General features: G+C 37.7%; 1 protein-coding gene and 1 long non-coding RNA gene across 7 annotated transcripts in view; one reads left to right on the forward strand and one right to left on the reverse strand.

Moving 5' to 3' along the window:
- The window catches only part of MED12L (mediator complex subunit 12L), a 342,962-nt gene that overhangs the window by 93,916 nt on the left and 232,263 nt on the right, over positions 1 to 16,783 (forward strand). For 5 of the 6 annotated variants that reach the window (XM_054480270.2, XM_063662349.1, XM_054480272.2 and 2 more), the window contains exons 12-16: positions 5,215 to 5,346; positions 8,136 to 8,262; positions 10,512 to 10,726; positions 12,333 to 12,437; positions 13,292 to 13,468. In XM_054480270.2, the coding sequence (XP_054336245.1) occupies positions 5,215 to 5,346; positions 8,136 to 8,262; positions 10,512 to 10,726; positions 12,333 to 12,437; positions 13,292 to 13,468 (756 nt within the window). The remainder of the gene's footprint in view (positions 1 to 5,214; positions 5,347 to 8,135; positions 8,263 to 10,511; positions 10,727 to 12,332; positions 12,438 to 13,291; positions 13,469 to 16,783) is intronic. The other variant, XM_054480271.2, reaches the window with a different exon arrangement.
- LOC129032677 (uncharacterized) lies at positions 5,179 to 9,412 on the reverse strand. The gene is made up of 3 exons (XR_008501437.1): positions 9,262 to 9,412; positions 6,703 to 6,881; positions 5,179 to 5,313 (listed from the first exon to the last, which is right to left on the reverse strand). It is a non-coding gene; the product is annotated as an uncharacterized LOC129032677 (long non-coding RNA).

A 16,783-nucleotide genomic window follows, 5' to 3' on the forward strand; every position in this document is an offset into this window, starting at 1 on the left:
GATAAAAGGACAAGAAAATTTTTGTGCTGAAATTTTATATTTTTTAAAAGCTCAGTCTTTTCAGCAGCATTTTCCTCAAGGTTTTAATTTCTGGGTTTCTTAATTCACTTAATTTCTAAAAATCAGAAATTGGGACTACAACTGCAGCAGGTAGTCCACAGGAATTTCTTCAGGTTGAGATCTCAGATGTCAGTAAGTTGGGACAGATGTATGCTCCCCTCCCAGGAGATACTGAAGGGGTGGAAGGCTAGACTTACTTTTTCCTCCACTCTAGAAATGTCTTGTTACTTTATGATTACTTGTCTTTTAGACGTTTCTCTCTAGAAGGTGAGCATTTTGAGGATAGGGACAAGATCTTTAAAATTTTTGTTTCCCCGTGCCTACCGTATTATGGGCACTTAAAAAGAAAGCACATTAATGGGTACTTTTGGAAGTGAATTGACTCCCTCTTGGAACTTGTTTTCTATTTCTAGTACATTCTGCCTCCCAAACCCCAGTGGTGACATCTGGGTGTGTTCAAAAGAACTCTTTTCTTTATGTGTTCTTTTCTATGCATCTCTAGGTGAAGATGTGTCAGTTACTTAAACTGGGTGAGTCAAATCATTGAGAGACAAGTGTACCTTTCCATATTCATTGGATTTTTATGAATCTATTTTAGGAAATTATCAAGGACCCAACTTTTCTGCACAGACTTGGAATTCCAGTGGACATTTTGTAAATTTAATTTTCTTCAGTGCACAGTATACACATAGATACAGACAATGTTTGCTTTATTTCACTACGTTGTTTAACTTGTAAGCAACTACCCTATTCTTCTTCCAAAGAATTGACCAGTTTCTCTAGTAAATTGTTTTCTTTGCAAGTCATTTTTTATGATTAGTAAAAAAATTCTTTCCTAAATGATTTTAAATTCTTAAGTGATTTTACTTTTAAAAGATTAAAAAAAAAACACTTCTATTTTCTCGGTGGTTAAGTTTGCTGGCAATCTTTTTTTAAAGCCATTTGGAGATTTGTCAAAATCCTAGGCTTATTTTGTATTTGGAATCAGCATCTAAGTATATTATGTTATATATATTTTTTAAATATGTATTTTATCTCTTTGGTATTAAACATAATATATGTCCATTTAAAATTTGGAATATATGCAAAAGTGTAAGTAAAATGAAAGTCACATTGGTGGGTATTTTATCTCAAGCATGTTCAGAAATGTAAAAGTGAAATCTATTCTTTTAAAAATAAAAATTGGTAGTTGTAATTTCAGCTCATCATTAGTGCTTTTATATAAATGTAGAAATCATTGCCATGTCTTTCCTTCCATTTTTTTTTTTTTTAAGACACAGGGTCTGGCTATGTTGCCCAGGCTAGCCTGGAACTCCTGGGCTCAAGTAATCCTCCTGCCTTAGCTTCCCCAGTAGCTGGGACTACAGGTGCATGCCACTGTACTTAGCTCATTGTCTTTTTTTTTTTTTACGATGGAGTGTCACTCTGCTGCCCAGGCTGGAGTGCAGAGGCATCATCTTGGCTCACTGCAGCCTTGGCTTCCTGGGTTCAAGTGATTCTCCTGCCTCAGATTCCTGAGTAGCTGGGACTACAGGCATGCGCCACCATACCTGGCTAATTTTTGTATTTTTAGTAGAGATGGGGTTTCACCATGTTGGTCAGGCTGGTCTTGAACTCCTAACCTCAGGTGATCTGCCTCCTTTGCCTCCCGAAGGGTGGGATTATAGGCGTGAACCACCGTGCCCAGCCTGTCATTTGTAATAACCATTTCTGGCAGTCTTAAAGGAATAATTTTGCTTATTTTATGTAGCATTGTGACCTTGCAATAATAAGTGGAATAAAGACATGAAAATCTAAAAAGAACATTTTAATTTAGGTAAATTATTTTTTTTAATGAGGTAAGTTAAAGTTGCTTGAGATGACAAGACACCTAAAGGAGTGAAGATTATATGAATTAGGAGAGAGAAAATGTCTCTGCTTATTTTCTTTGCATCTCCAGGAGCATAATTTAGAGATTAGAGCAAGCTGATTGAAAATTATTGTGAATGCTCTAGATGTTATAACAGTGCTTCCTTATTTTATTTTTTAAAATTCGTTCAGACTGCTGTTGGATGTATGCCATAAGATAAACCCAGTATTTGCCCTAAATTAGAATGAGTTTATGTTTTGTCATTCATAGGATTTCTGTAAGTTTATGTTTTGTCATTCATAGGATTTCTGCTGAGTGGCTTTATTCATGATGTTCCCACCTAAAATCCTTGTTTACTAGTGAGAGAATGCAGACAGTAAAATTATAAATAAGTGAAGAAAACATTTTCAGATAGCAGCATTCACTGCTAAGCAAATGAAATAGCATGACGTTTGCCAGGGTGGCCAGGGAGCCTCGAGGTCAGCCTGAATCCTCCACATTTTAGGGCAGAGAAGGGGCTGCTCTGTGAAACTCGGGGGTAAGGAGCGCACTGGAGGGAAGGGGCTGCCAACACTGAGGCCCGAGGTGGAGGTGGGCTTAGCATGTCTGAGGGGCTCAAACTGGAGTGTAGGTAGAATGTGGCTGGGGAGAGAGAAGGACTCTCAGATTTCTGGCCTGAATGGTGATGCCGTTTTCTAAGAGAAAGTACACAGGACAAGAAATGTATTTGAGGGGTAGGATGAGCTTAGTTTGGGATCAGGTGATTGTGGTCAGCAGTTGGAGGTGCCCAGGAAGCGGATGGGTTTTAGTAGCTTAGGGGTGAGTTTGGGGCTGGAGGCATGGGTTTAACTTGCCTCTCATTACAGTTGGGATAACTACTTCCAGGTTTCTGTAAGGATAAAATGAGATCATACATATAAATAGGGCAGAACACAGTGCCTAGCACATAGTTGTGTAAGTGGATGTTATAACCCAAGGCTGCAGGAGAGCATATGATTTCCACTATGTTTAGATAGGTCTTTTCTGTCCTTTACATTTTTTTTCTATTTATCAAAAATCTGATATTTTTCCTCCAAGGCCCATTTACATTTTTTTTTCCCCAAAACAGAAACAGTGTTTTTCTTCAGCATGATAAAAGCAGAAAATAAAAATCTCCTGTAGTCCTCTCTCTGGATAAAACCCTAGTTAACAGTGTGACTATATGAAGGTTCAAGACCATGTCTCTCGTAAAACCTTCCCTGGATTGTCCCTGTTGACGTGCAGTGTATAGAGCCTCTTATTCTGCTCTGTGTTTGCTGTTTAGTTCTTATCTCTTGAGTGTAAGCTTCTTGAGCAAGACAATGTGCCTTCCTATTCCTAACAGCACCGAACACTCATGCACATTATGGGTGCCGAGATCAGATTTGTCTTTCTCCTGCCTTTTCAGAATCGTGTATGCTGTGTGTACACTGTGCTTCGTTTGTTGATCTTCAGAGTGTCGTGTGTGATGAGTTTCTGTTTGTTTTCTCAGAGATGATGTGGGCACACTAGCTGTTGTTTTGGTTTATAAAAGGGATGTGGTAATGTGATTTGTTTTGACTTCTCTTTTGTTGTAGTTCATTCAGTAGATCTGAAGAAATCTGTTCTCCCACATAGTTGTTGAGACATTACTGATCACATACAGTTCCTCTATATGTCTCCCTAATTTCACATAGATATTAAATCTCACATAAAATCTTTAGTGGGAAAAGAAGTTTTTAAATTTTAAAATCACCTGTTTCTTGTAGCACATTTTAGTGTAATCTTGAGGATGCAGGAGAAAAAAATCTGTGTAAATGTGTATATGATGCATATTACTGCTTAGATTAATAAAAACTGAAAGCAGTTATTTTTAGGGTAACTCTTTTTGTTATCTTTAATGTTCTAAACCTATAAGCATGTGGTCCTTCACTGGATTGACTTTTATATTTTTATGTTTATATAGGTTAGAGTGAATCTGGGCAGAAAGTCCTCCCAGTTTACTTTCTGTTTTAAATGTTATGTTCAAACATTTCTTTCAATTGAGTTACTTCTCTTGTTTTAAATTAGGAAAACAGAGCTCCCTTTGAGGTATCTGCCTCAGGTAACTAATTTCTTTGGTTTGAGTAACCATGTGTTTAAATGACAAAATTTAGGGTATGATGAATAAAAATCTTGGAATAAACTGATTTTCGTGATCTGAATTGTTTGCTAGCATCTACAGCTGATCGGGGATACTTATTCTGGGATTCTTGGATGGCTTTTCAGACTGCACAGACAATCCGAAATGTGCTAGGTTCATGCATGTATGTACGTATGTTCTTCCGTGGAGTGTGCTCATAGCCATATCGTAATCTTAATTGAGTTTATGGATTCTAAAGTATTAACTTCCCTCATAGCCTGTAGTGCTAATGCTGCGATTATCTAGTTTTTCTGGCATAATGTTTATCCCCATGGGGACATATTAAAAGCTTGTAGTTGATGTCCTATTGGTTGGCGTGGATCCTCTAAAAGGAAAGGACAGATCACACAGAAGTACCATCTTCCTGCTCACCACTCGCTGTACCCCCATCCGCGACTCATGTCATTTGGGTCCCCAACATCCTCTCATCCTCAGTCGCTGGTGCCTATTTCTGGGCCATGGCAACTGTGGCTGACAGTTCTGGTCACCATGCTGAGCCCTACCTAGACCCGGCTGCTGTCCTTGGTTGACTGTGTCTGCCCTTAATTGTTGGTTCGTTTTGGTGCTGGGCTGTCATTTTTCGTGTTTGTTATTTCCATTGGGACGGGTGTTTTACCAGCGTTCCAGCCTCCCCTCTGGTTTGTTCCTTCTAATTTTGTATTGGAGTGGGTCACTGGATAACCTGGCTTGTCAGAATTACTTATTGTATGAGGCATTGAGTGAGTGGGGGGCCTGAAGTTGCCAACAGTAGAGTGATGTACTTTGACTTTGTGACAGCTGTTCTTGGCAGTCAGTGGTTGTTTTTTTCCCTTACTATTTGGTTTTGAAATTTGAGTTCTAGAGAGAAGCTGGGGCTAGGTTATGTCCCTGTGTAAGTGAAGGCATCCACAGGGAAGCTCTAATTCTTTTGGAATTGACACAGATTCAGCATAAGTGATTTCTTTCCTTGTATAGGTTTATTTTTTGTATTTCAATTAAAAATGTTTTGGAAGCGCTTTCTGAAGCTACTATAATAAAACATGGAAAAAAGCTTTAAAGTGTTAGATATTCCCTTGCTTGCTTCCTGCCTCTTGCTGGGCGAATGTTTCATTTGATGTGGCTGGTACCCCTCTCTGTTGGTCATTAGGTTGCGCCCAACGATGAAGCTGTGGTGACGCTGTTATGTGAATGGGCTGTGAGCTGCAAACGGTCTGGCAAGCACAGGGCCATGGCTGTGGCAAAACTCCTGGAGAAGAGGCAAGCAGAAATTGAGGCAGAGGTAGGTTCCATTTTCTTTCTGCTTGTTGAATGCCCTAATGTAAAAATACTGTTTTGGGGAAGATCATTTTCTCTTACTCTCATTATGTTATTCTTTTGCTCTTGAGGAAAAAAGGGAGGATGTAAAAATTCACGTAAGGAAGATTCTTATAGTAGAATCTCTCTAAATTGATGCAGCCATTTATATTCTGGACTAATTTAAAAATGGTATCTTTTAAAATAAAACTTTAGGCTGGGCATAATGGCTCACACCTGTTATAATCCTAGTGCTTTGGGAGGAGAAGGCAGGAAAATCTCTTGAGCCCAGGCGTTTGAGGCTGCAGTGAGCTATGATGGTGCCACTGTACTCTAGCCTGGTTGATAGAGTGAGTCTCTGTCTCTAAAAAAGTAAATAAATAAAAGATAAAATAATACAATTTTAGCATCTGATTTAGAACAAAGAAATTTCTTTGCTATATTGAAATATGCGTATGCACAACATACACACACGTGCAATATACATGTGCAAATGTGTGTAAGATATACCAACTTTTATGAAATTTACAACTACATATTTTAGTGGATTTGGATATACTTTCTTGAGGCAGTTATGATTATGATATTATAAATACCAATTTGTATTGCTTTTGAGATTATATTCTGGCCCCAGAGAGAGCAATTAAAGCCTTGGAAGTAAATTATAAGGGAAAAAGCAAAACTAAGTATGTCAATATTAGCTTTTGTTGAGGGAAATTTTCTAAGCAGGCCTTCTTTTCTGCCTGTGACTGTTAGCAGGGATGGCTATGGGGAATGTGTGTATATCATCTGACCAGGTCCTTGTCATCTCTCACCTGGCAACTTTGAGGCATCTTACCTCATCTCTCTGCTTCCTGTACACAGCAACTGCCGATCTTTTCGAAATGTAAATAGAGCACAGTGTCCCCTTACTGATACTCTCTGTGGCTCCTGACTGTAGCCTTTGCAGCATCTCCTGAGCTACCTCACCTGCCTTTTCCACCTCCTCTTGTGCCCTTCTCCCCAGGGTCACAGCTCCATTCACCTTGGTAATTCTACTTCTTCAATACACAAAACACACTGTCACCTTGAGGCCTCTGCTCTTGTTGTTCCTTCTAGGTGGCAGACTGTTCCCCAGTCTTGGCATGGCCAGCCTCTTCCTGGCATTCCCATCTCAAGAAGTGTCTCTTCCTTTCCAGCATTCCTAGCTCAACATGTGTCACCTGGGGAAGGTCTTCCATCACCACGTGATCAAAGTTAACAGCGTTCTACCCCTCAAGCACTCTTGCTCACATCACTGTTTTTACTTTCCTTGTTGCAGTGCACATTCATCTAGTTAATCTGCTTATTGTTTAATACCTACCTTCCCCCTCTAGAAGGTGAGCTCGACAGCAGAAAGCTCACTCATCTTGTTCAGTGTTGTGTCCTTGGCACAGAGTGGTGCTCACTGCATAGTAGATGCTCAGAAAGTATTTGTTGCATGACTGGATGAGCCTTAGCTGGCTCTCTGTGTTGCTGATATTACACGTCCTTCTTGTGAAGCTAGTAAAAATGAAATAGGAAGAACATTTTATAGACATTTTTCTCTTCCTGTTAGGAAAGTTGTATTCACCAAAAATGAAAGATCATATTGTTGAAACTGGGGCTTGAAGATATTAATGTTAAGGTGTAAGCTAAATGACCCATTGAACAGTGTGCAAATTAGGAAAAGCCTTTCATTGCTTTTCTTCCATACATAATGAATAGTTGGACTATTCTATGGTGAATTGCAGTCCATAAACTTCAGCAGCTAAAATGAAATTTCCCAAATATTTCATTGCTCCTTCTGTATTGCATATGGGTTTTTTTACACTGCTTTTCTCCTGCCTCTATTCCAGACATACAAACATACACATTCCATTTTTAGAAGAGGTTAATATATAGATTAGCTTGTAATTTTAATAGCCTAAATGTATCCATATCTAAAAATGTATTCTTTCAGAGATATTTAAAATAATTGATTTTTTGTTAAGCATCACCATCTTTAAAATTTGACCTTCACAAAGAGAAAATAGATTGGAAAAATAATGATATTCTTAACATAATTAATATCTTGATATTAAAGAGTAACGAAAATGGGAATGATCAAAGGAATATAACAAAGAATAGAAAACAAGGTTCTGGTCTTGTGTAAATTCTGTCTTTAAGAAAATAGAAGTTAAATAACTTCCCTAGAGGTACTTCATGAACTGTGGACATTCCTAGAGGTTCTGAGAGATCTTATTGGCCGAATGTGATGAGTAAGTGAAAGAATATTGTTAGGGGAATTATGTTAGCATTCTCATTTGATACCATGTTTCTCCAAAAACACTAATAAATAAACCCTTCTGACAAAAACAGTTCAATAATATATGCCCCAATATTTTCCAGGGAGAATACAGTTAAACATGAACTATTTAAAAATGAAGACAACCTCAAATTATTTTTAGCAATTTTGCCTAGGGATAATGAATAGTTTGTTGTACCATAATATATTTAGTGGGCACTCGTGTAATACTGTGCAGAGTTTATAATTCACATGAATAATGTTTTTCAGGCATGTTTTTGAAATCCTTTGAGTTGTTCTGGGGTAGTTTTTTCCAACTTTTAGAAATTATATTCACTTGAGATGCATGGTCCCTTAAATAAGTACAGACATGTCAATTAATTTTACATGTTTTACCTGAGCACTTAAATGCTAATAAAAAATTAACAAATTCATGATCTGTTATGACTATACTTCTGTAATTAACTTTGTTATTTATTTTTAATCTGTAGAGATGTGGTGAATCGGAAGTCTTAGATGAGAAGGAGTCTATTTCTTCATCCTCTCTTGCTGGATCCAGTTTGCCTGTTTTCCAGAATGTGCTGTTAAGGTTTTTAGATACACAGGCCCCCTCTTTGTGTAAGTAGAGAAAGCTCTTTGCCTCTAGATCTTAAATAAGGGATTGATCTTTTTTATTTTTTTCTGATTCCTTTTTTAAAAATTTAGGTCTTATTTAATATCTTGGCACTGAATATAATGTATGTTTCACTGAGCAAAATTTTGTGGCATGTTTTTTAATGGAGACTTTTAGGCAATTTTAAAATCAGTCAAGCTTCAAAGACTTTAAAAATAATTTTTAAAAGTCACCTCACTCCTTCATGTAAGGAAGTAAGGTCTTGTGACATTTGTCTGTATATTGATTGTGATTTGGAATTTTCTCTTTTTTAGTAGTTTTCTATATTTCTGATTTTCTAGTTCCTGCTCTTAAACATGGGGGTGGGGGGAATCAAGCAACAGTACTCTGTAGCCAGAGACATGGTACAAGGAAGTAATTTATAGATGCCTGGCTGCTTCTCTACACTCTCTGGGATGTTTATGTCATCTCAAGCTCTTTTTTTTTGCCTTTTTAATGAGGAGTTGAGGGTTTCTGAAATAAACAGCCACCCAGTGGGTTCAGACTGTGGGTGAACACTTTTGAAATATTTTGTGAGCTATGTAGGCTTGAAATTATTCTGAGATTTTCATATGACAGAATGCAACAGGGAGGATCTTAAGATAACAGAAAAATGGCAAAAAGTCAAAAGCAATAGAAAGGGGGAGAAAAAGGTTGGGGAGGAGTAAGATGCTTGTGAAGAAAGAGGTAAAGCAACAACAAACAGTACTCTTCTGAGTCCTCTGAGGAGGCGCCTCATTTTGGGTTGAGTGAGACCTGCAGGTGAGGTTCTTTGAGACAAAGGGCTCTCTCAGTTATTTGGTGGCTTCTAGGCTAGAAGGAGAGCAAGCGCTGGAGCTAATCTAGTGATTGGAATATAGGGAGGAGTAATTCATGGAAAAGGAAGCAGAAAAGTGAAAGGACGGAAGAGATCCCTGATAGCAGAAAATATATTGTCAGGCATGAAGTTAGCAGTTCTAACTTACCTTGTACCCTGGGGGAGACAGATATTTGCCCTTTGCTTCCCTCGTTTCTTCCCCATTCTTGTTCTCTCTTTAGGAAAAACTCCTTACTCCTGTGTCTTTGCTAGTTCATCTCATTTACTGTCTGTCAGAAAAAGCTGATCTGTTCCCTGAGAGAGGCTGCTCATCACTGAGTTTGGTAGTGAGCAAGAGGAAACATTTAGGTTCAAGGTTTAGGGAACTGAGCTTAATGTTCCTTGGATAAATGTGTCTCCTATTGGTGTTTGTAAATGTGATGGTACCAAGGATTGAGCTTTGCAGGTTCATCTTACAAATTTTGAATCTTATCTTAAAGGTGTAGTCACAAAACTTTAGAGTGCAGTGATAATATTGAAAGTCATAATGTGAGTTAAATAGGCTAGTTATGAATAAAAATAATCTGTAGAGCTCCATCTTTGTGTTCTTTTTATTCAGTTGTTCCTTTTTCTTTTCAGTGGATCCTGCTTACATTTTTTTCAAACACCATTTAAATTGTGATTCAATTGTAAAATCTCCTTTGAAAATGTGCAACCATATTCTCACAACTGCACAGACACACTCAAGCTAGAAAAAGCAGTCATGAACTGTTTTATTAGTAAAACCAGAGGACAGCAGTCTAGTCCTTTTGTCTTTTTTTCTGATCCTGAAATTTTGCTTTTTTACATTAGTACTTGAATGGCTATTAAGGACTACTATCTTTTTTTTTGAGATGGAGTTTTGCTCTTGTCGCCTAGGCTGGAGTACAGTGGCACGATCTTGGCTCACTGCAACCTCCGCCTCCTGGGTTCAAGCGATTCTCCTGTCTCAGCCTCCTGAGTAGCTGGGCTTACAGGCACCCGCCACCATGCGCAGCTAATTTTTGTATTTTTGGTAGAGACGGGGTTTCACCATATTGGCCAGGCTGGTCTCGAACTCCTGACCTCAGGGGATCTGTCCACCTCAGCCTCCCAAAGTGCTGGGATTACAGGTGTGAGCCACTGCGCCCAGCTAGGACTACTACCTTTAAACTTCTAGTCATGTTTACCATACTGGATATTTTTCAATTATGGTGGGACAATCAAAACCTGCTTGTCAGTTCTGCCCAAAATGCTAGTGCCTCAGTTAATCTTCCAATAGATCTTTTTTTTTCCCCAAAAAGATTGATTGTGAAAAGTAATGAAAATATTAAGCCTTAGTAATTAGTTTTTTTCTACCACCTGCTCAAGGAATTCTTGATTGAATTTGTTTCTCTATAGCGGACCCAAACAGTGAATGTGAAAAGGTAGAATTTGTGAACCTGGTGCTGCTCTTCTGCGAGTTCATCCGCCATGACATCTTCTCCCATGACGCATACATGTGTACCCTCATATCTCGAGGAGATTTGTCAGTCACTGCCTCAACTCGGCCGCGGTCACCAGTAGGGGAAAATGCAGATGAACACTATTCAAAGGACCATGATGTGAAAATGGAGGTATGGCCCTGGATATGATGCCCCACTCCCCCAGAAACTGAACTCTACTGGGAACCATGTTCAAATGGCTCATGTAGTGGTAGAAGAGTGATGGCTTTTTGTTGTATTCTTTTGCCCCAGTGGTTATTTATCTCTGCTTCTCAAGCGGGAAAGATATTTACACTGTAGCTTCTTATGTCTTCCAGAATTTCCCTTTGGATACTATAAAACTGTAATGAAAATAATCTGACAGGCCGTAACATTTTTCATAGGATTGGAATTATATACTTTCAGTTCTAGATATTTCTAATCTCTAGTTTTTCTTTAACATTGTATCTCAAAACTGGACTTGCTTTGACCTTTAAGTGTCAGCTGAGTTTTCATTCTAAGAATCCTCTTTTCCCTACTGTATCATTCATTACTTATGTCACTCTTTTATTCATAATGGGAAATTCTTTGTTAGTCACAACGCATATTTTCATTTCAGTTAATTAGAAGTTTAATCTCTATTTCTCAAATGTTATAGAAGTGTCCTTTTCAACAAATTATTTTATGCTATGAGTGTGACTTTATAATTTTCTGCCAAATTCTAGTATTTTGTATATTGTTCCAGATACTGAAATTTTCAAGGCAAAAAAGATGGAGGTGGTGATAGGAAGTTATGGAAAATGATGAGAACTTGTGACAATTGCTTAAAAACTGACAGTTTAGGCTGGGCACGGTGGCTGATGCCTGTAATCCCAGCACTTTGGGAGACTGAGGCGGGCAGATCACCTGAAGTTGGGAGTTTGAGACCAGCCTGATCAACATGGAGAAACCCTGTCTGTACCAAAAATACAAAATTAGCCAGGTGTGGTGGCACATGCCTGTAGTCCCAGCTACTCGGGAGGCTGAGGCAGGAGAATTGCTTGAACCCGGGAGGTGGAGGTTGCAGTGAGCCGAGATTGCGCCATTGCACTCCAGCCTGGGCAACAAGAGCAAAACTGTCTCAAACAAAAACAAAAACAAAAGTGAAAAACCTCACAGTTTAGGTATATACCATTATTATTTTTTAAAACAGTAGCTATACTTAATAATTAAAAACCTGATATTAGAATTGCAAACATGGATTCATAGTTCGTACTGTTAAGGTTTGTTTTCAAAATGGTGTCGGGTTAAAAATATTTAAACACTTTTCTTAATTTATTGACAGTAGCAATTACAAGGCTAAAAACTGAAGTTCCTTTACCTGTTTACATGTTTTCTTATCCTCCTGCTTTTTCTTTTCTATTCTATAGATATTAAAGTATCTTATATTTCAGATATAGTCTTATATTTTTCTTAATAAGAAGAGTTGGTTAAAGTATGTGATGGGAAATAGCCCAAGAAAGGAAATTGTGGACACTTGTTTTTAATCCGGATGTTTGTGTGCTTTTCTCTTAAAATATCACGGAAGTTAAATTTTCTCATGATGAGGGAAAAGAATGTGACTGTTCAAAGCAAGGCATGCCTTCAGTTTGCGGGGAAGAAAACAGTACGGGGAACAAAAGACAGAGATGGTTAAAAATCCCACTGTCATGTTTTAGCTTCAGTTTCTTGATGAACTCCAAAACTTACAATGTTACTTTCTTTCTCTGGCGATTATCAGGAACAGAGTATTATGGCGCATATGGGAATTGACTCAGGAACCACTAACATTTTTGATGAAGTAGACAAGAGTGACTTTAAAACTGACTTTGGTTCGGAATTTCCAGTAGGTTCAATTTTTGATTCTTATTGACAATTAAGAATTAACCCGCTCCCATCCCAGCCTGTTTCGATCCTTCTGTGTTCTCAGAATGACTTGCACATTTGTGATATGTAATCTTGCCATATTCCTCCTTTGGTACAATTATCATCTGACACAATTGGGTCATCCTCAGTTTTGGTTGCATGGCCTACTCTGTAAATTCTAACACTCCTGTCCTCCTAGTTGGCTGTCTAACTTTTCTGTTCATTTTGAGCTCATAATCATCTCATTAATGCGTGAATGTAGTTTCACCATGACAGTCCATGTTGATTTGCTATGTGTATCTTCAGCTTCTGTATAATAGCTTTGGTGGCTTTGGGCTTATTATACATTCTTCTACTTTATTTCAATATAATTATAATGTGTTCTTTCTCGTGAATCACAATATATAACTTTAAAAAAAAATTGTTTGGGGTACAGACCGAAACCTTTATGTCTATTATTGTTTATGTCTATTATTCGTTAGTCTTACTAGTTTATCATTATGTATATGTTTCTGTAGGAAATGTAGCCCTATGAGGAAAACACTTACCCATAATTCTGCTTTTATCTTTAGCTTTCCAGGTAGTGTAGACACGTTTCTTATGTGTGTGGTTGTCATTTTCTCATCTACAAAATGGAGGGTGATGCTCACAGATTCGTACTGATCTGAATATGAATTTTGTGGAAATTAACAAAATTTCTTCATTTTTTTTGCTAAGTGGTTAAGTAGGAAAAGGTGTATAAGTGTCTTATGTGTATGTTTTGGTATGTAGCGCTGTGGTTTGGTTTTGCTGGCTTTCATTTACAATCTCCAACATTTGTTTTACATGACTTAGATTTTTTCTCCTATGCCTGGAGAATCCTGTGAGAATGCCAACACTTCCTTGGGCAGAAGAATGTCAGTGAATTGTGAGAAGTTGGTGAAGAGGGAAAAGCCAAGGGAATTAATTTTTCCATCTAATTACGACCTCCTTCGCCACTTACAGTATGCAACACATTTTCCTATACCTCTGGTAAGTCATTGCTTCAGTTAATCTACACCCTGATTATTTTATTATAAGATCAATAACTGTTGAACGTCAGATTATTCAACTGTATTCTTGACTAATACATAATGATAGCAGGTGAGTTTTTTGCATTTGCTCCTGCTTCTGTTCTAATTCTGATCTTAAGCTTATGTACTGATGCTGTCCAAATTTGTAGTGATATTAGTGGCTAATTAGATTTAAAAAATAAAATTTTCTATATTAGTATCCTTTTATTAAAGAGCATTTGAGTCACTGCAGGTGATGTCTAAATGTGTTTTTTTTCTTTTCTTTTCTTTCTTTTTTTTTTTTTTTTTGAGACGGAGTTTCACTCCTGTTGCCCAGGCTGGGGTATAGTGGCGTGATCTTGGCTCACCACATCCTCCGCCTCCCAGGTTCAAGTGATTCTTTTGCCTCAGCCTCCAGAGTAGCTGGGATTACAGGCACCCGCCACCACGCCTGGCTAATTTTTTTGTATTTTTAGTAGAGACAGGGTTTCACCATTTTGGGCAGGCTGGTCTCAAACTCCTGACCTCAGGTGATCTGTCCACTTAGGCCTCTCAAAGTGCTGGGATTACAGGTGTGAGCCACCGTGCCAGGCATAAATGTGTTTTAATTTGAAAGTAAATTTGCTGAGTAGCTTTTATGTGCACTGTATTATGGTAGGTACTTCTAGTCAGTAAGAGTATTGAGGCATAGGAAAGACGGGAGACAAATGTCAGCAAGAATTTTGAGGCATAGGAAAGACGGGAGACAAACATCTATAAATGGCAAGCACTCAAATACGTGCAATAATTGAGTAAAAACTCATTCTCACTGGAAGGTGAGCCAGTTGACATTTCTGGGCCCCTTCCACTCTCAAAGAATGAGTATTGGAGAGAACAAGAGCATTTTAGTTGAAAAATTGGGTAAGACTTCATAGAGGCTTGTACAAGATAGGCTCAGATTTGGACTGGTTGAATTTAAGAATTGTATAGCAAATGGGAAATGCTTGGCAGAAAATTTACCATTTGAGTCTTAGCAAAGTGATGTGCTTTATTCTAAAGGGTAACAAAATTGGTTTCTTAATATTAGAAATAAAAATTGGGTCAAACTTTGAAAAAAAAGTTTATTCTTGGATTCACTAACTTTTTTCTGGATTTTTATTTTAAGTACAATTTCAGTGAGTCATTTTTTTCATTGGGTGTTACTTTTACATATAAAAAGCGTAATTGGGCCGGGCGCGGTGGCTCACGCCTGTAATCCCAGCACTTTGGGAGACCGAGGTGGGCGGATCATGAGGTCAGGAGATCGAGACCATCCTGGCTAACATGGTGAAACCCTGTATCTACTAAAAATACAAAAAATTAGCAGGCCTGGTGGCGGGCGCCTGTAGTCCCAGCTACTCAGGAGGCTGAGGCAGGAGAATGGCGTGAAGGTCCACCTCTGGGGACCTTGCAGTGAGCCGAGATCACACCACTGCACTCCAGCCTGGGTGACAGAGCGAGACTGTCTCAAAATAGAAAAAGTAGTTGTAGGTGTATTATGTTACTTTCTGGGTATCTTCTAGGAGTTTTTTTTAATCTGCAAAACTAAGTATTCTGTTAAGTTATTTATTTATTTATTTATTTATTTTGGTGTTTTGGAATATCTCCTGAAATGACTTTCAAAATTACCAAACCCATATATTTTTTTCTTATTACAGTTAAAAGTCTCTGTTTTTGTAATTTTTCTATGTCCAGGGCCATTTCAAAACTTGTCAGATTATCAAACCCGTATTTTTTTCTTTATTACAATTAATCCATTTTTTGTTAATTTTTCTATATCCAGGGATATGTCAAAACTTGCCAAAGTTTGTTCTCATTTATCACTGCCTGAATAATATCTATACTTTTCTACTGTTACCTATAGACATTATTCATTTACAATATAATGGAATAATCTCACAGTTTATTTAGGGGAGCAGAAAGGGTAGCCTTATATTTTAGAGATGTATCCTGAAGAATTTATAGATGAACTATCATGATGTCTGGGATTTGTTTTTAAAATATTGTGGGTAAAAAAGGGAGACGATATTAACATCCAGAGTTTATTTAATAATAATATACCAATGTTAACTTCTTAGTTTCAACAAATGTACTGTGGTTCTCTTAAGTCATTTACATTAGAGAAAACTGGCTGAATGGCGTATGGAACTCTCTGTACTATTTTGCAACTTCTCCGTAAATCGGAAATTACTCTAATAAAAAGTTTATTTAAAAGAAAGAATTAAGGGGGGTGATAAATTAAGCAAAGATGGCAAAATGTTGAAAGTATTTGAAACTGGTTGAATGGTTGAGGGTTATGTGTTCCTTTCTTGGGTAAACAGAGCTTTGCATGTCTCTCTCCCAGGTGTCTGGGTGTCAGAGCTAGACACTAAGCCTCAGCTTCTTTATTCTGTTGTTCCTGTGACCTTGGTTTTACAGCCTTTCCCTGCATTTAACATTCTTCTTCCTTGGAAGAAAGAGCTTAAATGATTTTCAGTGACCACGTGTCATAATGAATCATGAGATAATTTAACTATAACAATTCATGAAAGAACTGCTAGACAATTGATATTGTAGGATACATTTTTTAATAGCCTTCCACCACTGGTTGCCCTAAACTCCCTGTTACCATGAGTTCAATTCAGAAGAAGCCAAAGGATATGCTAATATAACACTGACTTTAGGAATGCTACTGTCTGTTTTTTTTCCCTTAATAAAAAGAGAAAATCTGACTAGCTTCTCATTGCATGTGAGGAAACTATAAAAATATGGTTAAGAAAAGTGTTTTCATCTCCCCATCTGTCATATGGGGCCCTACTAAGTGAAGACCAAGGAGAAGAGGACTAAAGGGGGCTTGACCAAAGATTCAGAAAAATAAAGTAGTTTCATGATGCTATTCTGTGAATAATACTTGATCTGCCCGTTAGTGAACCATGTTTCCTAGACTACCAGCAAACACAGGTTCTAGTGGATAGGCATTCTACAGCCTGCAACTGAGGTAAGTCATTTACAGTGTGTCAGATGTGTGAGGCTGCTGGAGTTTCTGTCATTACCATTAGCTAGCTAGAATTGTATAGCATTATCTTGTTGTATGTTTTATAATAGGCACTTCATGCATTTTCTCATTTGTTATTCACTGCAGAGTCAGAATATTTTTATGGAATTGTAGATAGGATTTTCAAGCTTTAGAAAATAATTTGTGAAATGCAAAAATGAGTTTGGAATCAAACTTGTTTTCCTAGCTTCTAGGAACACCATTTCTTAATCGTTGCAGCTAATGCAAATGGATTTACCAGCT

This window comes from Pongo pygmaeus, chromosome 2 (genome assembly GCF_028885625.2).
Source record: "Pongo pygmaeus isolate AG05252 chromosome 2, NHGRI_mPonPyg2-v2.0_pri, whole genome shotgun sequence".
Classification (NCBI taxonomy): Eukaryota; Metazoa; Chordata; class Mammalia; order Primates; family Hominidae; genus Pongo; species Pongo pygmaeus.